This window comes from Ischnura elegans, chromosome 6 (genome assembly GCF_921293095.1).
Source record: "Ischnura elegans chromosome 6, ioIscEleg1.1, whole genome shotgun sequence".
Classification (NCBI taxonomy): Eukaryota; Metazoa; Arthropoda; class Insecta; order Odonata; family Coenagrionidae; genus Ischnura; species Ischnura elegans.
In genome coordinates, this window is record NC_060251.1 from 16,883,573 (window position 1) to 16,910,063 (window position 26,491).

At 36.9% G+C, this 26,491-nt stretch overlaps 1 protein-coding gene across 1 annotated transcript in view; it reads left to right on the plus strand.

Moving 5' to 3' along the window:
* LOC124160493 overlaps window positions 1-26,491 on the plus strand; it is a 178,806-nt gene that overhangs the window by 86,264 nt on the left and 66,051 nt on the right. The window contains exons 4-13 of the mRNA XM_046536350.1: window positions 13,832-14,076; window positions 16,223-16,436; window positions 17,202-17,279; window positions 17,723-17,853; window positions 18,248-18,259; window positions 21,932-22,004; window positions 22,788-22,823; window positions 24,433-24,592; window positions 25,772-25,883; window positions 26,359-26,391. Coding sequence (XP_046392306.1) covers window positions 13,832-14,076; window positions 16,223-16,436; window positions 17,202-17,279; window positions 17,723-17,853; window positions 18,248-18,259; window positions 21,932-22,004; window positions 22,788-22,823; window positions 24,433-24,592; window positions 25,772-25,883; window positions 26,359-26,391 — 1,094 coding nt within the window. The remainder of the gene's footprint in view (window positions 1-13,831; window positions 14,077-16,222; window positions 16,437-17,201; window positions 17,280-17,722; window positions 17,854-18,247; window positions 18,260-21,931; window positions 22,005-22,787; window positions 22,824-24,432; window positions 24,593-25,771; window positions 25,884-26,358; window positions 26,392-26,491) is intronic.

Sequence of the window (26,491 nt, forward strand, 5' to 3'; positions counted from 1 at the left end):
GCAGATATATCGCAAAGGGTCATTATCAAGAAACAAGGTAATTTATCACCATAATATTTCATTGGTTTGATAAAGAAGGCAATAGCAGCGATGTATCTATATATTCCAAATATCTTCACAAATGCAAGCAGAAAATTTGCTTTGCGGAAATGGGTTGAATGTGGATAGAGAGCCGTGATGTCTACTTCCATGATATGACGATTATTCCTAACCACCTGATCAGGTGGGATTTTAAAGGGAAGGTGTGCTGTACTTCGACGTATAATTTTTTCCCCATCCTCCCTGATTTTATCGCTTGTTCCTCGAATGAGATACTTGTCACCCTTGCGACACTAAGTCCGTCCCTTGGTGGTTAGGGTTGAGGGGGCTCGACAGGGGCGAATCCTTTTCCTGTGGGTGTGGACTCCCTCATGCGTAATAACGGAATTAAAAGTGCCCGCGGGGTTTGTGACATGGGTGGAGTCCGCTTAAACTGTGACTTTTGGAACTCCCTCGCAAAGAAGGAACGGACGTGAATAAACATCGCCTGTCCACCGATGCAGGAATTGTACTGAGCAGGTTGCACTGTGACAAATAGAAGCTAAAATAATTGACCTAGCCATGAGGATGCATTACTCCTGCTCAACCAGTCTTTATATCGTGATGTATTACTTGCTTAAAACTCGAGCCACATACGTACGCAATGCAGTGTACCTCGAGATACTTTGTGGTCTGACGCACGAGATATTTGAGATGCGAACAGTGGAGCGAGCGAATTTTCGCTTTGATGCACGTGCGAAATTTGAGATTCGAGGAACGGCCGACTACGGCGCTGCTCGCGGTGAAAATCCTAAGACCAGTGAAGAGAAAAGTAGTGACAAAAATTAAGCAAGCAATAGCGTTTAGCGTAGCTGTGTGCAAGTTGGATATAAGTAAACATAATAAAGATACACTGCTGTATGTTCCAAAGAGGTTTTAATAACCGACCCAGGTTTTGACAAATACACTATGTCATTTTAAAAGGTTTTCAACTGGTTGGTTCAACTATGGTTCAACTATGGTCCATGATGAATCAAATGGCTCATGCCGATTACGTAGTTCAAGAATAATCATCGCATGAAGGGAAATAGAATCGCGTGGAAAAGAAGTTGGCCCAGTGTAATATCCCTAAGTGGGCCTAATGCTGTGATATTTAAAAAATAATAACGCATATAATAATGACGTTAGGAGAATTTAAATGATGGTATGACGTAAAGAAGAGAAAAAATATTTCAAGCAAACTTAGGCATACGTAATTGAGTTAGTGAAAAAGAGATGGCACTTTTTCCACAAGTCGATTAATTAACGTACAACGCGTTTCGACCGTGACTCGATAAATTTGAGGAAAAAGAGCCATTTTCCTTTTCAAACCTTTGAAAATGACAAAGTGTATTTGTCGAAACCTGGGTTGGTTATTAAAACTTCTGCGGAATATACAACAGCGTATCCTTACTATGTTCCCATTCTCCAAGTTCCACAATGTATAGCCATCCAGCCTTAAGTTTATTGGGTTCAAGTGACAAAAATACAAATGCATTCAATAAAACCATCTTTTCTTTACATTCTCTTTTATGACGTATGTTTTTATACATTATTTGCCATTTTAAAAATACATTTTTCTCATTCAAAAACGCGTTACAAAAACAATTAGGGTGGCATTTTCGGGGCTGGAACGGATTTATGACTTTTAATTCAATATCAATGGGGAAATTTTCTTTGAGATACGAGCAAATTGTCGTACGATTAAGATTACGGAACGAATTAAACAAGTATCTCGAGGTATGACTGTATTGCAATCGTAATGTTGGTGTACTGCAGCTCTCCATTCCTCGCTATCCCAAGCTGTTTCTCCTACCTCTTCGAGGTTCTTCCTCCCCGTTTCCTTCTTGATCTACGATTGGTCTTCCTCGGAATACTTCTCCATCAATTTTTCCTTCCATAATGTTTCCCACGTAACTGCTTTGTCTCATTACGTGGCTTGGTTATCTCATTATACAGTGTGTCCCAAAAAGAATGACCCGATTTTAAATAAGATTATTTATTAAGAAGAAAAATTCAGCATAAACATATTGTATACCAAATTACTCACAAAGGATAAAAGTTTATAAAAAACCATCATTAATGTTCAATATGCCCTCCATTGGCTGCGCGGACGACATATAGCCGATAGCTGAATTCATCCCAAACTGAGTGTAAGGTATCTTCTGTCACTGAAGCTACAGCAGCTGATATCCATGTTTTTTGTTCATCGATGTCATGATGTATAAACACGCTCTTTAACATTCCCCAAAAGGAAAAAATCACGTGGTGTTATGACAGGGGACCTTGGAGGCCAAGAGTGTAAAGCCTGTTCTAGCGGTCCCGTACGTCATCTTCAGTGAGACTGGCTGCACCTTATTGTTAGACCTAATTGTTAGACCAATGGTCTAAGGGTTGTACGCTCCACATCAGCGCTCGTAGTGACATTCAGCGGATTTTTCTAAAACTCTAAACAATGCCGATCACATCTGGCGCTGTTTCGCCTGCCTAGTGACATTTGTTTCAATATTATTACAAGTTAAAATCGGGTCATTCTTTTTGGGACACACTATATTTTGGATGGTATTTTCTTAATTTCCTTATTGTTAAGCCCTTCATAACAGCATTTATCCTCACAGCTGTATGATATCATCTCATTAATGCATTAGGCAGAGTATTTGCATGGAGCACTCAGCATGAGAGATTTTGTTCAATCAAAATATACTTAGCTTTTCAAATTTCTTTTCTTGTGGGTAATATTAAAAAGAGTTTGATTCAAAACGACCTTGTGTTCATACGTTTTATGTCAAAATGACATTCATATTCTTACAGTAATCAAAATTTGGGCCGGGCTAAGGCAAGTGCTGTCATAATAGCTTATGTAAAAAACATATTTTCAAATGATACATCCAGAAATTGCAGGTCGGAAAGTATACTTTATGATTTATTCAGTAAATGAGAAACATAAGATTATATTTTGAAATGAAAGTCGTATTTCCTTAATTCCATATTAGAACCTACATACTTTCGAAATGAGATACAGAGATTTTTATGGTCTTGAAAGTCTGGGTAAAAGTTTAATGGTCTCCCGTAAAATGCAGCATCGCATTACTTGATTAAGCAAAGCATATGGCGCAGAGTTCACTTTTATTGCGCGCCAACATCAATAATAATAGATATTAAGAGCAGATTACACGATTCGAGGCTCATTTCCCTCGAAAAGGATTATTTAGCGAATACTTTCAAGGCTAGTAAAACTTAAATTCAATAATTAAAAATGTAACTCGAGGGCAATTACTGGGCAATTTTTTGAAGAGCAGTGATATTCCATGAAAAATATAATCTGTACGAGTTACGAGTCATTTTGATTTTTTCATCACCATCATTACTGGTCCTGAGATTGGTTTGACGGAGCTCTTCACTCAATTCTCCTATCAGCTAATCTTTTAACACCCACGTATACCTTCTCTTTCACTTCCTTCTTTACCTATCCCATATATTTTATTCGAGATCTTCCATTTCCGTTCTTAACATCCACTTGTCCCTCAACGATTTTCTTAATCAGGCCATCATGTCTAAAGATATAGCCGGTTAATTTTTTCTCCTTCTTATCAAGGCCTCTCTTTTATTCATCTTAAGACTTCCTCATTGCTAACTTAGTCGATTAATTTGATCATAATGATTCTTAAGTAGCGCCACATTTCGAAGGCCTCTTACCTTGATTTCTCCACGGCTGTCCTTGTCCATGCCTCGCTTCCCTAGAGAAGCGTACTCCAAGTGTAGGTTATTATGAATTATTTCCTTACTTCTATGCTTAAATTTTTCGCTGAATTGATTCTTTATCAATCTGAGTCTCAGATTGTATAAAAATATAATGTAATTTAATTAACCCATTATAACCCAGTGTTGCTTCTAAGGGACGTCAAAAATTTATAAATTTTCTGCTATATTTAGGAAATATCAAAACTGCGCATTATTTTGTGGTGTAAATTGTATTAACAAAATATTTAGCTCCCACGATAATTATGATTGAGTACAAAATTTTCAAGTTTTCAGAATAAAAAATCTTGGAATCTGATATCTTCCAGAAGCAGCTGTGGGTTAGAAAGGGTTAATATTAATGCAACCCTAGGATTGTTGTACCGTATCCCTCAATTTATCCCTTTCCCACGATACTCCTTCCTGATTTCTCCCTTGCGTACTTCTCTATCTGCACAAAGTAATTGTCTCCTTAACTTCCTCTGGGTATTTTCTCCTTAAAGGTCCTCCAGTATATTTTACGCTAATGAAGCTCCACTCTTTCCTCTCTTCTCCTATTTCCAATATAACTCGTCGTTTCTCCACCGTGTTTATGAAATAATTTTATTTAATGAGCCGTATTAAATATGAAGTCAATATTTGAGAGCGTAGCAATAGGCTGTGAGGGAGAAAAAGTGGCAGAATAAATGTAAACAAGCGAATAAAATCTTAAATTTTCCTCGGGGGGAGATGTCTCGGGGCTTTGAGCAAATATTTGAAGGAGCTGGGTAATGTTTGCTGCAGGGAACTTGCCAGCTTTCTTTTTCAAAGGCCGTGCCAGCGCTGCCTTGCCAACTCATTCGTTCTCATTGTTGAAAGCGCCGAGTCGTAAATTATCTTGCCTTTCGCCAAGAATATAGTTGAATGCTGTATTCACAATGTTAGGTGATATGTTCAAATAATTATTAATTTTACCCTTAATTTCTACCGTAAAATATTGTCTAGCAGCCAAAAAAGTAAAACAAGGTTTCCATAACTATTTTCGTGGTTTAATCTTTAAATTTACTTTTTGTAATTATTTCTTACAATTAGATTCAAGGTTTACGCCACTTTCAAGCGAAATACTTCTAATCAGTTGTTATTTTAACTTTCTCTCAGAGTTTCGAAGTTATTTCAGAGATTTTTGAAGGATAGTGATCACAAATTAAATCGCTCTTGAGAAAAAATATCACATATAAATTCAAATTCGGAGATCTTTAAAATGAAATTTGTGGATCCTAAGCACAGACTTATTAGATTCTTGATATTTGCCATTATTCAATTAATTACGACTGCGTCTCAGTATAAGGTAAAGATATCCCAAAAAAACCTTTTCCATCTCGAAGAAAAACCTTTTCTATACAAACTCTATCGAAACGTACTAATTCACCAACTCATGTTAAACTATGTGGCATTCCATTTTAAGGTTTCTTGGATGAATATCTATTGCTTATACCACTTCCTTATTTAATAAAGTGATCCAGATTTCGATGAACAATCATCGTCATTATGCGTAAATTATTAAATATTTATCTTATTATCGTAACCTCTGCAGTTACGTAACTAAGGTTACGGCTAAGGCTAACAATAAGATAAGTAGCTAATAAATTACGCCGGATAATGATGATTATTCATCGAATCCCGGGTCGCTTTATTAAAAAAAATAAGTGGCATAAGCAATAGATATTTCTCGAAGAAAACTTAAACGTATAATACTTAAAATAAAATGGTGAACGAAATTACTCATCAACGCAGCATTTTGTTTTATCGCCGGCGTCTCCTGCCCCTTATTTTAATTCATAACGCAACCCGGCCAATCTGTAAGATGTGCGTGTTGCTGTACACTCCAGGAAATTCTTCCAGTCACTCGTTAGACAGGCTGAAAGGGACAACTTTCAATTCCGGTGATCCTCGGATGAGATATTCAGCTCGTCCTTGGTCAATTTTGCTCGCATAGCGCGGATGCGTACTCGGGCGTAATTATTCAGACGTAAGTATCTGGATTAAGTGGATAATTACGTTCGTTTCTGTCCTCATTTCACTTCAACCATTGCGCTGCGCTTTCAGCGAATGAAGCGTGCTTATTACATGATAATTCGGTTGAAAATGAAAATTATTTTTATCCATAAGTTTTACGTGTTGGACAACTTCTTCCTGCGTTCAATTTTTACGTGGAGTTATTTTGGATTTTAAGAAGGATAACTAGGAAGGACTGTAAACCTTTGTAATTACAGAAATAGGCACTTCTTTAGCAATATAAACTTTGGAATTTATGCCTCGCAACAGAAGATAGTAAGAATAGTAGATTAAAAAATGCATGAGTGTGACGATTTTTATTGGGTACTTCGAAATTCCATGAATGGAATAAATTCATTGTACATCCAAAAATGTATTTGCTTTTTGGAGGCTGGATTAACAAATTAAAACTCCATTTTAGTAAAAATAAATTAAGATAAATAAGCTTAGTAACGTTTTACGGTTTAATGACAACGGTCCCAGCTAAATAAAAAGACTTGAAATGTGACTAAATAAAAATTTAAACCATTTATGCCCGATATTACACTTTTTTAAAGTGTAATATCGGGCATAAATGCATTGTTGAAGACGTATCATCTAGTTAACAGAGACAAACGGATTTGAAGTGAGAGTAATAGACGTTTTGAGGGAGCAACCGGCAGCCCCGGTCATATGAGATGACTTAGAAAAGAAGTGTTGTGAGAAACGGGTTGCGGAAATTAGCCTTCTCTAAACGAAAGACTCCTGGGGACCACAGCTTAACTTCCTTAAAGATTAATACGGAGGCTTAAAGATTCTTCCTTAAAGATAAGCTGGCAGGAGAATTGAGTGGAGAGCTGCTTCGAACCAATCTTATGATTTTATACTGAAATAAATTCTTGCACTTTTCCTCGATTTTAAACGTTATTACAACCTAGTTTTCAATGTTACTATATCATCTTTAAGCTAAAAATGGTGTATAATATATTCCATTTACTTATACCATTTTTAACTGAGTGGGGGAAAGTAAGGTTTTCTCTGGTTTTTCCCGTCATTGCCTTCCCATTTTCCGTCTATATTCCGTTCATTTTCTTCTTCAGGTTTTTCCATCTCCTGCCCCTCCTCTCTGCTCTTACTTCCCCCACTCCAGTTAAAAATTGTGTAATTTGAACGCGCTAAACACCGTTTTTAACTCGAAGATGATGTATTAATATTAAAACATAGGTCGTAATGAATTTAATAATCGCGGAAAAGTGCTTTAAATGCACTGCACATCATTTTTACCCTGAAGATTTATTATAGTCCATGGAGTACTAAAGAAGTGATCTGGGAGCCTCCCTTTCCTTCCAGCGCTACCCTCTTCAATTCACTGAAAGGCCTACTCCCTTTCAATCTATCAAAAAATCCGATTCTCTTTCCTTCCCCTCCCTCGTTTCCCAAACATTCTACCCTCTAACACCATTTTCAACATCCACTCTCGCTCCATCCAAACTTTCTGTCTCCTCCGTATCTCATCTAAAAGTTGCCTCTCCTCACCCACCATGTCCAGCACTTCGTCGTTTCTCCTCCTCTTCGTCCATTTGAAGATGATATAGTCGCATTGAAGCATAGGTCGTAATGCATTTTATAATCGTGAAAAGTTGCAAGTATTTTTTCTTTCAATATGGAAAACATTCCACTCTTATCACCCTTTATTTCATCGGATTTCGTTAAATCTTAGGAATGATGACCAGTGATAATGATGAGAATTTTCGCACCCCATGCCAACAATACATTTCGCTGCATAAAAGGCAGTAGTGGGGGTGGGCTGCAGGGCGATAGAGGGAGATATAGAGAAAAGAGAGTGAGGCCCCCTCCCCCTTCTTACGCTGGATGGGTTCCTCGACCCCTGCGGCCCCGTTTGACTGCGCCATTTGTCCCTCTGGCACGGAGACTCAATTTCCCACCGCTGTCTCTAATACGGGATGAGACGACAGATGTGGCGCCAAAGTCACGAGCCAAACTGACGATTCTGCGTGAGCCGCGTACGGACTCGCGGTCGACATCGAAAGTGGATTTCATTTCGTGGTTATAATGCGGTGATATTTTCTCCAAAAAAAATCATCATTATATTATTGTTAATATATTTAAGTAATTGCTCACGTGCAGCATTTCTGCCTATTTGCAGTGACGCAGTAACAAACATGAAATATTAACGTAAACAATCAAAACAAATATCTTGTATGATGTTGGGCACGATATGGTGAAAGTTCTTAATATTATTAAAATAAGACATTGCAATATTTCCACTGAGTTTTATCATTACACTACGTGTTTCTTCGTTACAAACAACATTATAAAGTGTAAACAAAAAGTGTTACAAACAACATTATCGAGTCGACACTTGATAGTGTTGTTTGTAACGACGAAACACGTAGTGTCATAATAAAAGTCAGTGGAAATATTGCAATGCCTTATTTTAATAAAATCAAAACAAAGGTAACAGGCGAAAAATAGTGAAGAACACAAATACAAGACACGTGGAAATGGAGGTAGAGAAATAAGTTTATTTATTCACCGGGGAATGGGACATGGGGAGATTGACGTATGAGTTTAAGGGCAGAAAAAAACGGATTCATTTTATCCGGCAATGTGGAATCATGTAATCCAGTGAAATATTTTGGTGATATATATTAACTTCTTTCTTCAGAATGACCCATAGCCATAGAGTTATACTGGGTGGTGACGAGGTCAGAATTTCTACGAGTGACTTGATAGAAAGGATGAACCTTCAGTGCAAGCATATTTCTGGGTGGAGGAAATTTTAAAATAATCTTTTCAATCCAATTTCCTGTTTACTTTAATGATATTTGCATTCAGTGGCGTAGCCAGGGGAGTTCCGGGGGGTCCGGACCCCCCATCCCGAAATATAAAAGCACTATTATTTCTCTTCGTAGGAGAAAACAAAATATTGAAATATTTTGAATTTATAAAATATATCTTTAACAAGTGAAGTTTTTTCGTTTATGAAAAGTTTTTAAAATTAGTTTAAAACCCTCTACTTAGTTGCGTGTTTTTCGAAAATTTTCCCCCTGCTTTTGGACTCCCCCCCCCCCCCCCTCCCGAACGAAATTCCTGGCTACGTCACTGCTTGCATTCAAGTTACATAAATAAAATAATAGTTATTGCAAGCTTCAATAATATAATAACAAAAGTTTGGATTATATTCAAGGACCTTATATGCTCGGAGTGGTAGGATGTAGTCATATTCATATGGCTACGGTGGACGGAGATAGGTTAAATGTTCAATTCGACGTAAAACATGCAAGACGTTCGTGTTCGATAGTAGTTTTTCAACGTAATACTTTTACTTCACCAAATTCCAAGTCAACACTTTGAAACTACTTGGTTGGTTTGAGCTGAAAACGTCGCTAACGAACAAGTCTTATTTCCGGAAGGCAAAAACGAGGGAGAATTCCGAATTTTGCATTCCTTTCGGTCAATAACGTTGAAGGGGCTCTTGAAAAGGAGAATAATGGGGATTTTTCGACCTCAAGGACGCTCAGTCATTGCATACTTCACAAAAGAAGGAATCCACCCTTCAGATCTTACCTTTCTTTCTCTCGCTTGTTACCTTTCCCGATTGATGTCGCCACTTTCGTCCTCCCATACTTTCCTCCCCCGTTAGTTTTTTATTCTTTCACAAATTGATTGCGCAGTATCCCATCCATTTCATCCTGAGCTAAGGGTCTTCTTCTTAATGAACTTCAACCCATCCTTTAGGAGGGAACTCGGGCGCCCGAGTAAGCCGTGCGAAAAAGAAGCAAGAATTTCAGCAGAAATCTCTGCGATCGTTCATATTTGAAAAGAAATTCTGCTCGCTTAAATGGTATTTCTATCGTCTAATTTTAATGATGCGCTTATTAATTAGTGAAAGCTAGGGATTTTCATCGTCTCAATAACTTTGGAAGAATACAAATAAATTCTCTCTGACATTGTCCAAATGCACGGAAATTTATGGGAAAGAATATTTTGTAATAAATATTAACCCCTTGCGCTGTAATGACAACTCTAGCTCGTCATGAACTTGCGATGCCAAACCGCGCAATGACGAATGTATCTCGTTATCGGATTTTCATTGGTTTAGCACTACTTTGAGGAACAATATAATTATTTTGAAATCTTAAAAATGTTAAAACATTCACGGGATACATAAATAATTCATATTTCATGAGGCATGATGCATTGGACGGATTAAAAGGATTTTATTCGAGTAGCGATAGCTGTGCTCAACATGTTTAATAATCACATTTTCTTTCACGGTTCTACATTGATTACAAATTACAAAATATCATTTCATTGCCTACCATTTCAAAGAGAACCACAGAAAAATAAATGGAGAATAGTAGCACGATATTCGGAAAACTAATCGAAGTGGAAGGGGTTAAGTTACTGTATTATACGTTCCCTGAAAATTTAATGATGGTAAATTCACTTTCAAAAAAGTATTATTGTAGGAAGTATATAATTAATCGACCTAGTATGTAATGAGGAGGTCATAAGAAGTGTAGGAGAGAAGAAAAGTCTCACCAAAACCGAGACAAGAAGAAGGAACAACCTTATAGGCCATATCTTGAGACACACTGACTTGCCTAATGAAGACAATCGTCGAAAGACTAGTAAATAGTAAGAACGGAAAAAGAAGACCTCGAATGATATATATGGATCAGATAATTAAGGATGGGAAAGACAATATGTACGAAGGTGTCACAATTTTAGCTGACAGAAGAGTTTATTGAAAGCTGCGTCAAACCAATCCTAGGATAGCCCATCAGTTATGATGATAAAGATTACAAAGCACTCAAGAACAAGTGACTTTGTACGCGGTCACGCGCACGGGTGGAACTGGTTAACACATCTGACCGGCAATCGGGAGATCCGGGTTCGAATCCCGACTAAGTCAAATATTTTTTCATTGCGAACTTCATTCGTTGGTTGATGATGATTACGTTGGATGGAGAACAAAATATAACCCCCCGTGCCGAAGGATTGGGTGTTCTATAAGGTTAAAATTAATGTTTGAATAATGAAACGATATTACGCTATCGTGCTTTATGATATAACGTATTTTCAATATTTAATCATCTCGGTCATTAGTCTTCATTACCTCTTCTGTTTGACCAAATCAATTTTTCAAGGACATTTAAGGCAGAGCTTATCAACAGGCAAACTAAACGGTTGGAAACAAAAATTATATCCGTAAAATTTCAAATGGGTTTATTTCTTCTGCCGACTCGTTCACAAATTTTTGTTTTTAATTATCAACGGTGATGAAGATTAAAAAATAAGGAGACCCACAGTTTGCAGAATATACGATTCATTACGCAGTGGTCCAGAGCCCCCGAAAACAATGCATGTGCCCAAAAAAGAGCTTTCTTTCCAATCAATTTTACGGGTAGGGGGAATTAAATAAATCACAACTTACTCTACAGTCGATATAGTAATAGTAGTAGTAATATAGTAGTACAGATAGTATAAGATGCTTGCGAATAAATATGCTAGTAGGCACACGCCAGCCTGAAAGTGAGCGCAAACGAGACTGTCAGTGTATTTCTAGTGCATAACTAAATAAGCTTCCGTGTTATCAACCCCGATGTAAAGTCCGAACAGTGCTGTTTTCGGTGGTATGTGAAATAAATAAATAAATAAATAAAAAATAGAATGATATATCATCACTTTTATTTCAATTCTGTAAACTGCAAATGAAGAAATGGGTATTTTTAATTTAGTTTAAAAAAGGCGTTATTTTCGTATGTCTATTAACTTTTTTTTAATAAAATGAGAACGCATAGTAACGATAGTGAAGTACAGTCATTTAGGAAAAAATACCGTACGTTTTCACTAGCATTTTTAGCACTAGCACATTAAATATCTGATTCGGGTCATTTTCTAAAGCTAATGCTTTAAAATAAATGTTATATATCTACCGTGCAGAAGTTGTCGTTACCCCGTTGCTAAGTGTTGCTTGCTAAGTGAAGGCAGCCTCCAGCCCTTTGGAATTCGGTGAATTTAATCATTTATTGTAAAGCATAAGCTCATGTCGACTATTTACTAACATTTTACCTGAAATAAACTATTTAATTCGCCGCTTAACGTTTCTCTTGCGGGCTAATACGTGTACTGACAAGTATCCTAGCGACTGTAGCGCTACTATTTACGGTGACCGGCGGGGGAATCGATGGAGTCGCGGGATGGAGAATCTTGTATGCAATATCAATGGTCATTCACATGCGGACGACTGTATCGCCCTCTCCCCCTCCCCTACCTCCCCTCCACAGCCTCTACTCCCTACCCCTCCTTTTACTCGTTCGCCCTCATCTCCGGTTCACGGAAGAACTTGCCAAGAAGTCGCTGGGGAACTCCATTTTATTATTATTATTGGTTGGCTAGGAGACAGGCGGTTCTCTTTCCCACCCACTTCCTCAACTCTAATTCGGCGATGAAAAGGTGGAGTAAGCGAAGAGAGTGTAACCAAAACCTGCAGAATAAAGTATAAGAATTAAAAGTAACATTAGATCTAAATAATCAGAGAAGCACGCCATGCAAGCTGTAACGCGCGGAATGGCAGCCAATCCACACCACATGGTGTTGATGCTGGAGATAATCTGCACATATTGTGAAAATATCATTTAAGAGTTTACGATGGCATAATATTTGCATACAATGGATATTCTTAACATATTACGTATATATAATCAACGGAACATTATTTACAATATATACGAATCTATTTATTTAACTTTTATACGGCATAAATTTTGAGTCGTGTGGGTCCTTTTCCATCTTCCTCCCGTCTTCATCTCGATTCTCCGAGTAGCTTTCCCCTATGGTGCGGGTGTATTCGTAACGGACCGGATAGTTTTAATGCGCAAAAAATACGAAAGCTACGCTGTGGAAAAATCATTTGCCTTTACCGGGATTCGACCCCAGATCTCCCGAATTCGCCACAGAACTGCACGGGGGGAGGAGAGGGTGCTTTGGTAGCTGAGGAGTTATTTTGTACTGCCGTATTTGGACTCGTAACTCGGATGACGTCACAGATCTAGCCAACTACGAGAATTGTTTGGAACTTCAATGCGTGACCGCTTGCAGCGCGAATATCACGGCGCACGGTCTATTTCCGTCTTGTCATCGTTTTTGCCTCGAGTAGTGATTGATTCATTGAACGATTCATTTGAAGATCTAATGGCTGTCCGAATGTGGTCATTTCATTCGGATATACATAATAAACCCCCTGGTGCGCATTTGGGGGATTCGGGTTCGATTCCCGATGAGTTTTCCTCTGAGGAATTTTTCACTTTTTGCGCACCCGTGAGTGTCTCTATAAAGCCATGTAGCCTAGAAGAAGGCCAAATGATTACAGTGGTGGGAGAGAATGAATCATAGGAGCGGATATAAGGTTAGGGTCAATGGACTAGAGCTCCCTCCAAATTAGTAAAATAAATGAAAAAAGAAGTATGTACTTTTAATTAGCTTAATGAATTAATCAGGTGTGAAGTGATATGTACAAGTCATGAAGGGATATTTCTTCCAATATATTATTATTCGTAGATATTTCAGTACAGTAAAAATAACATATTTTCCATGTTTGCAAAGGAAAGGAACCACAGTGAACAAGTTAGAACAAGGCCTTATCGTCCTTATATGATCCTTAAGGTGCCGGAAGTGATGGGGATCAATAGCATTGCTCTTTTTTTCTCTAAAGTGACATCTATGAGGAAGTTCTATTTACATGTTTAGTAATTGCTATGAGCTTGCGAATTGACTTAGCATTCATGAAACTGTTTCCTTATTATGCCTCTTTCATAGCTGTAAGGGGTGATAAAATACGTATAAAATACAGATTTGTGAACCTGTACACAGATTTGATGCAAAATGCTAAAATTATATACTGATATAATCCTTTTTGTGCTACTAGGGCATATTCCACATATGCTGTTCAAAGCCCACTGATCCTAAGTGCTATGAATTTTTTCCCCCCCAGGTGTTTGGACGCCATCGAAGTCTGTCGAGGACCTCCGTGCGCAGCCCCCCAGCCAACAGCAGCAGCAACACAGCGAGCCGCCTGCTCCTCAGAGGGAGAGTGGCGCCACTTCCAAGGAGGGTGGTGATTCCACGGACGATGTGGCACCCATCTGGGTCCCTAAAAGTGCCGGCCCAAGTCCCGTGCTCGAGAGGAAGGAGTTCAGGCCAGTGAACTTCGATGCCAACTCACTCACCAGAAAGAAGGTGAGGAGAAAGAACCAGGGGGTGTCAGGCCAGGTCGGCAATTGCCAATAGCCCCGAGCATAACGTGCTCCCACAATGCTCTCTTCTATGGTGAAGCGTACATGAAAGGCATAGTAAATAAATAGTCAGAATAGTTGAAACAAAGTTTTTTTACAGTTATAAAATTCTGCATTTTCTTTAGTTGATTTATTGGTGATATTGCTATTCAGTGTAAAAAGATTTTATAAAAATATTAGCCCTTCAGCTGCGGGAGCATCAAAATTTTGCTGTCACTGTGTGTGGGACATGAGGGGGGAGATATTTTTCCGTCGACCCCAGGCGTGTGTCTAGCAGTTAGTGGACCCTCATAATCCGGGACTGCCCACCCTACCCCCTGACGACAGACCATGAATATAATATGCCCTTGGTAATTACACATGGACGGAAGACCAACCGCCAGAAGTATAAGAAAGAGAAACCAATGCATTCAAATAAGTTTCCCCAGCTAATGGATGACGGGAGGATAAATAAATTCCTAGGAAATGAAAGGATTTGTTGGAATTGTTGTCATCGTGAATGCGCCGCGGAGAGCAGTGAGCCCTCTCTCGGAGGAGGGATAATTCGGGTAGCGCTCCCCGTGGTGAGGGTGCCCAGTCCTTGAAAGACGCCTTTGAGCTCTCTGCCACTAGGTTGGGCCGAGTTCAAGCAACCGCGGAAAGGGGTGGCAATAAAATCTTAAGGAAAGTCTGCCAGTGGTAAGAAAATCTGGTCAAACGTAGAAAAACGTTTTTCCCGCACTCACCATGCAGACCATTTAAAAATGTTCCCGCAGCCTAAGGGCTAATAAAATGAAGGTGTCAGAAGATGAAAGATGACATTATGCTTTTTTGAAAGGATTTTTCTCATAGGTTACATTAGAGGCGATTTTCAGATTCCAATGCCATTTCAAGGAACAAATTCAACACATTATTAAATTTTAGAAGCTGTGAAATTCCTACTTTTCTTGGTATTTTTTATATTATAATTTATCCAGTTTATAATAACCAGATAACCGTTAAAATCAATTTCCAAGTTTGTGATTTCCAAAGAATTTTCGAAGAATCCCCCAGTAAGGAGGGTATCCAATCACCCAAAACAGCCACTGTGAGGAACTGGCCACGTTCATTCTTATTCCATGGGTAAACAGAGTGAAAACCATTGATGAATATCTAGTATAAATGCCTTAGGATTAGTCCCCTGTGGAATTGTATGATTGACATATTGAACGATACTTTCCTGTAAAGTCGGCTAAACTTTGCAAAGGATTGGCTAGCAATACCTTCCTAAGCCTTCTTTCCTCATCCTTTCGGAGGATATGTCCAGCAAACTTCATTCTTCTGATTTAAATCTTGCCTATCATTTCTGACCTTTCTTGGAGATTTCATAGTTATCTTTTCTATTTTATTGTCCTCCTTAATTTGTCAGTTCATATATTTTTCATAAAACCTCACCCTCAAATGTAATAAGTTTTTTCTCCTCCTTAATGGAAAGATTCCATACTTGAGAACCGTAAACAATGCATTACTAAGTGTAGTGTAATTGTTAAGCCTCATTTGTAAGCTTGAAGAAATTACTCTCCTAAGCAGTGGTGTCATGGTGCCAGAACACGCCAGAAAGTCGTTCCCGTACTGTTTTACAAAAGACTTTATTGTGAAATAACACTTTTATCAATTTTGTTGCCTCAAAGTTTCTAATGTATAAATTAGTATCCAAAGCAAAACATTTTGTAATAAAATGTGAATAATAACTTGTAATAAAAGAACACACAGAGTAATATTTTGTTTCTAAAAATGCGTTCTAAAAGTGCGTTCCAGCACTTCTAATTTTTTCCATGACGTCACTTCTCCTAAGTAAAAACATTGCTCTTAAAATCCATTTTCATCAGAAGTCGTCATTCCATTGATTAGTATTTTTTCTGTATTTTGTCAACTTCTTCTCCAATGATGTTAAAAACCTGCCTTACCTATTTCCTACCTACCTGAATAATTTGTGACCTAATTGGTTATAAATTTTTGAGCACCATTTATAAGCGTACAAAATTTGATCTCCAATTGAAGCAATTTTTCCTGAAGCATTATTCTGTCACACCAACACTCAAAGCATGCATATTTATCTTCATCATTTTCAGGATGGACAGTCAAGGGCATTAGCTTCTCAATCGCCAGCACCAGAGGAATCATTTGCGTGGCAATCGAAGGAGTCGACGGAGACCTCGAGAAGTGTGACTGTTACGTCAGAGCACCGAAGTTTTGTTCAAAGTCCAACCTCACCTGGGTCGTCCTTCACCTCCCACTTGCCGAAGGCTCAAAACCCAACCATCACTCTTCTCCAGAAAGCAAGAGGTGTGCAACAAGTGACTCTAATATCCTGTATAATATGCATGCTCCTAAAAATAATAATTTATTCTGTCTAAAGATCTTGCTACAGGAGATACAAGAAAACATCATGATGACATACAATAGACTAATAAATGATTGTATGTTCACAAAGTTACAAAAATATGAGTGATTAGTCGAAACAATCAAACAGATATTCTTTCAGAGAATAATCATTCTTTTCCTCAAAGAAAAATTTTAACTTCCTTTTAAATGACTCCATAGAATGATTTGCTTTCGAGTTACTAGGAAGTTAATTGTTAATTCTGAGGCCCAAATCATGCGGGAAAAACTTTAATCTGCTGGTCCTCATTGAATTTCTAGTTTCGTAATTGTGAACATCGCAAATAGCTATGAGCATGCCAAGATTATGAGGTAGAAAAGTTAAAATTGTAAATAAATAAATAAATAAACACAGAGCAATGGGAGAATGTTTGGTGCTTTCAAAATAGGCATGGAGGGAACATGCTAATGTTTTTTTGCGATGATTTTAATTGAATATGATCATGTAGGGTGTAATAATTTTACCTATCCACATAACTTTACCATTGTATTAGCTTCTTTGGGTGGAAAGGGGCAATATTCTTTCCTCTACCCTAGAAGAAAATGTTAGAAAGTTCCCTAGTGGAAAATGCAAATTAGTTAAAATTAAAAAATGAATATTAATGTTGAACTAATTGAATATTGACTGAATGCATATCAATCTGTTGACATCTAATTTTTCTTTTCCAGAGGGCCAGCTACCCAGAGGAGCTCATTACCTTGATGACAAGGAGAAGATGAGCTCTAAGGAAAACGATAGTGACATAAGTGAGTTCATTTTGCATCCCATACTTCAAGTCTATTATTAATGAACAATGATAATTTTCTGTTGAGTATCTTCCACCTGATACATCTGTTGGTCATCAGATACTTGTGATTTTTCTTAACATTTATTTCCTGAGATAAAATCTTTAATTTTGCTTTCTCACCAGAATATTATGTAGTTGGATCCAAACCGTATTTATTGTTGTCTTCCAATGACAGTAGTTGTGATCATTAAATTCATCCAAGTTTCCTGCTTTCCTATGTCAAATATAATGGTTCTTTATATAAATTGACTATTATCTTCATATATGTAGTGTATTTTGAAATGCTCAAGTTAGTAAAAGATTGTGTTGGAACAGTCCATATTTACAGCATTTGAATCGTACTTAACCATATTTTCTCCTGCAATGATGGTATGTTTTTTTCCTGAAATTGTCTCCTTGTAGTGTACACAGTGAAGAAAGAGTATGAGACTGAGGAGGATAAAAGGAAAAGGAAGATAGTGGAACTCGGGCCAAAGAAATTCGAAGGCATTGGACCAACGACCAGAGAAGGAATTCCTATAATTTTACGATCAGTTAGTATCAACAGTTTACCTCGAATTACTTCATGTTTTTATCATGCATGCTGTGTGTGATAGTGTGGAATTTGCATCATAGTTTTTCTGTTTAAGCTTTCGTCAAGTTGGGCAATTAAAAATATTAGCTGCAATTTTGCACAAAGTACTAAGCAAAAGAAATGTCAGATACAATTATGTACTTGTGAAATTGATGTACGAGGGATTCTTTAGTCTTATTTGGCTCTGATTAGTTGCTTATTAGCTCATGTTCTAGAAAAATAGCCATTTGCCATAGTGCTGGGCTGTTGCATTAGATAATGTTCATTGTGGTTCCCATAACCATGTTTAACCCATTCATGTAAACCCTGTTTATTCATAATATTTTTCTCTCTTTATTTTCCATGCAATCTAGAGTGAATATCAGGTGAGATACATGTTTTTGAAACCTTGAGTCTTTGACTAACTGCACTCCAATCACAAAAAATCTACCTCTTCTGTGATTGGCTAAAACTATTTTGTTTGCTTTACTAATCCCTTGGTGATGGCTCTGACTTAAGGGATTCATCCTGATCCAAATATTGCTATTGATGAATTTTTTATGGGAATATTTGAGTAAAAAATTCTCTCACTAGAGGTCACATTTGAAAATATGACCTCAAGTGAGTGAATTAATTTGCTGCCATGAAGAAGAATATTGCACTGCCCAGCCATTACACGGGATACAGGATTTTGAGTGCCTTGGTCATCTTACAGGAATAGCAATAGAAATCAATTAAACCTATGCTATGATCAAAATTTCAATCCCTAAGATGAAGTTATTTTCAGTCTTTTTATATTAAAACTGTTTATTAATTTCTTTAATACTTATATTAATGCATAAAAAAGATCAAATTAATTATCTGGGATTATTTCTCTGTTAAGGGAAATCATTTAAATTCAGCTTGCATTTTCAATTATTGCCATTATTTGCTTTTTTGGATTGAGGTGGCATTCTTAACATGTTCACTGCTGCTTCAGTCGTTACAACCAAAACATGTGCTTTATCTTCATGCCACTTTGGTCCCTATGACAGGAGAATGAGTCACTATTTTGGCCTGTCATAGCACGCCGTTGGTGACACCTATTTCAATGTATCTGATGTGACCAACACAGCGCATGTAGCTGGATGCATGTGACAGCTTTTGGATTTTACAATTGTTTTTCTTATTTTTTGTTTGCAGAAAAACTTTAATTTTTCATGTTTATATATAGCCTGATTGTTGTTTCTCAATGGATAATATGTTAAACTACTGTGGAAAAAATGGATACTATTGTAGGTAATAGGTGTGCTCTTCATACATTGTAGGACCCAGGATTCTTTTCTGGGGAGGGCACAAGGGTCTGATAGGTCTTCTCATATTTTAGATTTCAAACAAAATATTTATAACTATTACTGCGTAAAATATTCTCTTTATTTTGGTATGAAAGTTATTATTATGAAATTAAATGATTGAGGCTCCGTAATACAAAAAATTAAACGAACGTAATGATAACCATATTAAAAATCTTGCTTATGGGGCATGCCCTGGTCTCCCCAATGTGCCTATGGTTGGTAACATTGAATGAAGGTAATTTTGACAAGTTTTGTTTTGTTTCACTGTTAAAATAGCTACAGTGGAAACAAGACTCCAGGGCGGGCTCGCAAGGTTACACTCCTGGGGCAGGGTCTATAAGCGCGAACTTTTCACCTCTGCACCCAGAAGGGGAAGGACGGGAAGGAACAAGGAAGGAGGCGCCACCGCGATGAGAGCCCGACAATGCCTCCGGGGAGGGGATAGGGAAGGAAGGGAAGGGATGAGGAATACCGCACCGTCACAGAGGCGGGCGGGTCCTACTATTAGCGAAACCAGACAAAGCCATTAATATTCTAACGACCTTGGAGGATTATTCTATGAGGAAGAATAATCCAACGATCAGATTGCTAGATATGTTAAAATAGCTACAGTTAGATTTGCAAAAATTAGATACAAAATGAATGGGATATTAACATTCAATGCTGGCCCGATTTTCATGAACGTCGTCAGAATTGGCCGATAAAATAAGAAAGAAAAATAGAGAGAGGTTTTCACGCCATAAGTTCCGTTCAAATAGTGCTATTTACAAACGGCGCACAAGGTTTGAAAGAGGGAAGCTTGCTGAAGGCCATGCACATAATCGGAAGACTCGGAAGTGGATATTAGTCACATACAGAGGCGGAGAAAGGCCGACTGGCAGACCACGTCAATTGACGTGCATCGCGCTGAATGTGTTAAAAACAAGGTTGTAATGAAATAATTCTGAAGAGTATTAAATTGAAGACTGGAATGTATTTTGGAAGGGGTTCATTTGGATTGGTTTCAACAAAGACTGTATATTTCCCAATAATTTCAGAGGGGTTTGAACCCCTTAATGTGATTAAAAATTGCTAAATATCAGGTGTTAAATTTTTCATACAGAAATAGTAGAAACATGATGTCGTTATTTGCAGTTGATTTCATGAATGCAATTCAAAATGAAATTCATTTGTTGACTACATATCAAGTACTTAAGTACATATACCGGGATTAGCCGCGGTGATAACTTTTACGGAGTCACCCGCAATGCACAAATTGTGCGAAAAATCCACAGGGGAAAAATCATTTGCCTTGACCAGGATTCGAACCCGGATCCCTCTATTTCCAAAATCGGTCAAGGCGAATGATTTTTCCCCTGTGGATTTTACCCACAATTTGTGCATTGCGGGTGACTCCGTAAAAGTTATTGCCGCGGCTAGTCCCGGTATACTCAAATTTGTCTAGAGCGAACACCTCTTCGTGTTCAAGTTCGGGCTTTGCTCTCCAGCTGTGGTGCCACGTGCACGACCTAGACTGCTAGCCGCATAATATGCTCAGCAGTCCATACCACCTTGTCCACTAAAGTCCACAAATTTCCACAGGGGAGAATGACGCCTCGGTAGCTCAACTGGCTAAAGCACTCGGCCGGAAATCGAGGGATCCGGGTTCGAATCCCGGTCAAGGCGAATGATTTTTCCACTGTGGATTTTTCGCACCACATATCAAGTGATGGGGTCTAGATCGTGAGGTAGCATCTATGAAGTAGGTGAAGCTATTTTATACCCCAATCCCTCTTTTGGTGAGATTTGGCTCACCACCGCCCTTGATGTCCCGTAAAATTTTTCAAAATGTGTATTTTTAGTGCAAATAACTTACTTGGTACCTTATTGCAATGGATTTATTTTTATAAAATTTGATTCGCCAAATTATATTTGTTTAAGACTACTATTTTAGACTGTAAATAAAATTGTGAGAGTATATAATCACAGTGAGATAATGAAGCAATAAAATGCATAACCCTACAAGTGTAACCAGGTGTTTTTCAATTGAAACTAATTATTATTCCCCAGTAGTACAGAGGGGATAACGACATAGGTGAAAATTTTTATTGAAAGCCTAAATATAAAAGGTGCAGATATATAAAAAGACTTTGACTCATTCTTATTGAAATTTTTATATAATTTGTGTTGAAAACCCACAAATTAGACAAAAAAATCACCAGGCATTCTTCGCTTGTACCAGGTCAAAGAGGGTGGCACTAAAATAGAAACTATTAAAATTCGTGAAAAAATAGGAAACTCATTCTATTTCAGTCAAAAGAGACTCATGGGTGTTCTGAAGAGTGACTAGTAGACCCAATTTGTCCAAATAATTCCTTGCAAAATCATCTGTTACCTCAGCATTGCTCTGTAAGTCACTCCAAGCCATTTTCGTCTGTAGTTGGAAGCTCAGAAGCTGGATGTGTGATATTCCATGTGGATCTGATGCATGCCGATGCATAGTGGACCAATAAATTTTACATAGTTCCTTGCAGAAAAAAATTATGTACTTGATATTTTCAGAGACCCACATTCTTTGGCCAGGGATACGAGGAAATTGTTAGCTATGTATTACCATAATTACTTTAAATATGATTATTAAGGGAAAACAAGAGTTGGGAATGACTTTTCAATTATTGATTTCATGTAGCTACCAATGTATGTATAATATGAAGTGTTTTAATAGAATAAATTCCTTAATTACAGGGAATCAAAGAGGAGAATCAAGCGAAATGGTACAAAAAGATGTATGAATCATTGCACTGCCCAGGAAAAGATGGCAAGTACCTTTCTCATCCCAACTCACTGCTCAGTTTCACTAACCTGGTCTATCTTTGTGCTCTCAATGGATATGATGGATGCATAAGAAATGAGGTGCACCTCGGTCATATGCAGCCTCTATGCACTATTAATTCAATTGTATAATGTGTGCCTTTGCTAAAATGAATGATTTTATCCTGATTGAGAAAATATGAATATTTCATTCTCTACATTCGGACTTTATGTCATTCATTTAAAAGAAAAAAGAATGGGCTTTATCAATAGGCACCGCTTATTTTATAAACTTTGCCCTATTGGCATACATATTTTAAGAATATTTCAAATCTTAACTGAAAATCTTAAACACATTTGCTACAATTTACATATTAATTATTTAATGTCTTTGTTTACAATTTATTGAACATTGAATACTATGAAAAACCTGAAAAGGCTTTGAATATTACATATATTGTTTACAGATGTAGCCATAACTTTTTACTACTCAATGAGGAGACAAGGATATTAAGATTATCCATCAAGTAATATTAATTGATCACAATTATAAAATTGTGTTGAAACTGAAATCAAAAGATGATTTACTTTTATTTCATTGGCATTCAATTTTTATAGCCCCTCTTGACTTACTTCTGATTAAAAATGATGGATACAATTTATTTTCCCCTTAATTCATTCTAATCTTCTTTTAGTTATTATTCTAGTAATTTAACTTAAGTTCAAACCACTTCGAAAAATTAAATTGATAGACCTCCATCCTAATCTTATGATAACTATTATTTTACAGATGAATATGTCACAGTTCGGTACAAGACACGGAGAGGTACAACATTTTCATTTTGCTGACTTTTGGCTACCTGGCAACCAAGCCAGTATCAATCCATAATGCTTATTGCACTGAAAATGCCTTTTGTCACTGTTAATGCCTTGTACAAAGTACCTACCTACCTAAAAACTGATTGCATGGTTTTCAGCATTAACCTTCATTCAACTAATTTCTTTTATGAAAACATGAAGTTAGATTGCTTGAACAATGAGCCAAAGGTCATTTTATGAATATTTCTTGATAACAATGCTTCAAATTTTGCATTACTGCTAATTTAGGTATTATTTTCAAAATTGATATCAAACTTATGAGTACACTTATATCTACATATTATGGGCCTATCTATTACTTTTTTGCTAAAACTTGGATAAGCTTGAGCATTATCTGGAAAGTTTACACGAATCTGAATTATGATAGAATTTGATGCTGTAAAAGGATGGAAAGGCTGTATAATTACTCGTAGTCATTTTTGACAAATCGCGCAGCTTTCCTTTGTAATTAATTCAGTTCATGGATTAAATCTTTCTGGGCTTAATCCCACATGGTTGTTGATTATTCAAGGTTTGGCCTGACAAGTGCAAAGTAGCACCTCTCTGAGATTTTTTCATCCAAAAATCTTCCCTCAACGTGATTCATGATTCCTAGACTATGATGGCTTAAGATCCCATCCATGTGTGGCATGCATACATTATATGTAATGAGAAAATTGTTTTTTGGTTCATACTGACATGTCCATAATGAATTTTTTCATCTATGAGGCTTGCTACCGTAGCAATTACATAATTTGTACTTGTTTAATTAGCCTAACAGTTAGATTTTTGCAAATGGAAAGGCGTGCTGTAAGCTCAAAACCAAGATTTTATCTATGTATTTTTATGTAATATGTTTTGCAAAAATTAAATTTAACCTTCTTGAAAGAGGAAAAATTCCAAGTAGGAAGAATGGAAAGGAGATAGACCTATAATCTTTTATTATCTTACTATCATGAGTAAAATGACATGAATTTAATTTAACTATCTTTTTTCTCAAGGGTTCTCTGACTTGAGCCAATCCATACCTGATAATTCTCATCCATGCAATGACTTGTATAGGCTTTACTATGTGCATGTAATTTAGAGAGGTTTGTTATACTACTTCTTTACCCTAAAAAAATTTCTCTCTGCACAATGTATGCGAGAGTGCTTTAAAACAGTGATAACATGAAAATATATTTTCAAATGATGCACATGAGATTTACATGCATGGACTTTTCTTATGTGTCATTAAATTAACTGGAATTTTTTTATCTAATCTTTCATTGTAAGCAATGTTCACTGCTCTTCTACATATGTACTTATTTTGAGTTTTTCACATCCAATGAATTGTGTGGTAATCTCATTTATATAATGTTAAATGTGTATATTAGAAGGTATTGTCTTAAAAGTTGGTGGTGAAAACTGCCAATCACAAGGTGCATTCAACTTATTTTTGTTTGTATTAGTTTTGAAAAATTTGAAAATGTTATTGGTTGATATGTTGTCATAGTTGGGTGCATACATGCCTCAAAACATGAATTACCATTGCTACATATGCTGCAATGAATTCTTTGACCCTGTTGAATTTCCAGGTCGATACCCATATACATCTGCTGAGGGATATCTCTCAGAGCCTGATCCTATTGGCTATGACTCTGATATGGGATATTCAGCAAAGTATGCAACTCTAGATCGACGGCGAATCAAGAACAAGGACTACAATTTCACCACCAGCACAATGCCTCGATCGAAGTAAGTTGGAAATAAATTTAATTTCCTTGTTTCAAATAAGATGTGATGGGAGTCAGAAAGGAAGTAAAAGCACTCTCCACAAAGTAGAACTCACATAATCATAATGCCTGTTGTAAAAACCAAGAAAAACCCCAGGATCGTTCCTGTAAGCTAGGCAATTTTTGATAAAGCGCAACAAAAATTTTCAAACGTGACTCAGCATTATCAAATATTGTGAAATTAAAACGACTTTTTCTGTGTTTTGATTATTAACCCTTTCGCTACTAACAACGAAAATATACGGCAGGACGTTTCTTGACTCAGGAGACGAAAGCCGCAAATTGTCGTCGCAGGTTTTTCTACGCAGTGGAACGAATGCCGAAAATATACGTTTCCGTACTCTCCCCCTTTCATGATGGTCGCGGGTTTGCGGAGTCTTAATTTGCGCAGGGTTTTTTCATAAAATGAAGCAACTAGGAAAAAAAATACAAAGCTATTTTATTACATATCTGTAAGCTGTTTTCTTATAATTATTGAGGTTAAACTGGTTAATATTGACAAAATATTTTAACTTTACTGAAATAAAATATATCAATCTAATAAGTTATAGCAAATTAAATAATGTTCTAAGTAACAGCTGATATATCGGCCCACTGCACTAAAAAAGTAGGAAAATATGTAGGAAAATATTGCGAAATCTTTAGTAGAGCGTGGTAACCTCCAAAAATTTTGATTTTATCTAGGGAGCTAAAAACTCCCCCTCATAGATCCGCCATTGCATATTTGCTCATGTTCCACTTAGGTCCACCAAAATCATTCATGCATCTAGGCAAGGGCGGATCCAGGATTTTTTCTGGTGGGGTGGGGGTAGCAAGGATCTGAATCTGACACACAAACGATCTTCTCCTATTCCTCCGAGATTCAGAGCAAGAACCAACAATTACTGTACGAAAAATTTCTCTTCATTTTAATATGAAAATTATTAATATGAAATTAAATGATTGGTGCTCCATAATAAACAAAACAAAATGAATGTAATGATAACTGATTAAAACATTTTGTCTATTTTTTAAGCGTCTGGGACGTGCTCCCCCCTAAATCCAACTTTGCATTTAGGCATTCAGTCATATGTGTCCATACACACAGGCCTTTAAACCATTTTGCATATAATATATTAATGAGTTATTATCTAATTTACAGATATATACCTCCCTCCACTAAGTATGGACCTGAAGTTTACAAGAACCAACCAGGTAGAATAGAAGACTATGAACCTGGTCATTCCTCTATCGCAGAAAAAGAGGCCAAACTTGTAAGTATCCTAATTCACTGAATATGTGAGAATATATTTTTGCATTCAATTATCCTTCTAAGTCTTATTGTCCAATAAATAATCCAGCAAATCAAAGTGTTACTCATTTGCAGGCTTTGTGCTGTCACAATGTTTAGCTCAAAATGCTTTGTCGTTGTCATTTGCTAGTTTCCTCTTTTAATGTGGAGTTTCAAAGTTCATGAGGGAATAGCTGTACGTCTATTATGCTGAAATTGTTCATTTTTGTCTCTTGTGGTAGAACTTCTCTGAATTTCTGGACATTGTACCTTAATAAATTGTGCCTCATAGAATAGATCTCAATTGGGTAGTTAACAAAATAGTAAATGTTTAGCACTGTGGCTGGTAGAGTTATCACTGTGCATGTGTTGGTGATTTTTAGTTGTAGATATGTTGTATTTGTGAGTGTTGTAATAATGCATTAATAGCAAATTGAAATTTCTTCTCTTTTTTCTAGTGGTGGGACGAGGTTCTGGATATTTTTGATGGGGTACGAATTTCTTATTCACTCATTAGCATCAGATGTTTTACTGATTTGCTTCAATATTTTAAGGCCCATACTGAATGTGCATGGTGTTTAGATATTTGAT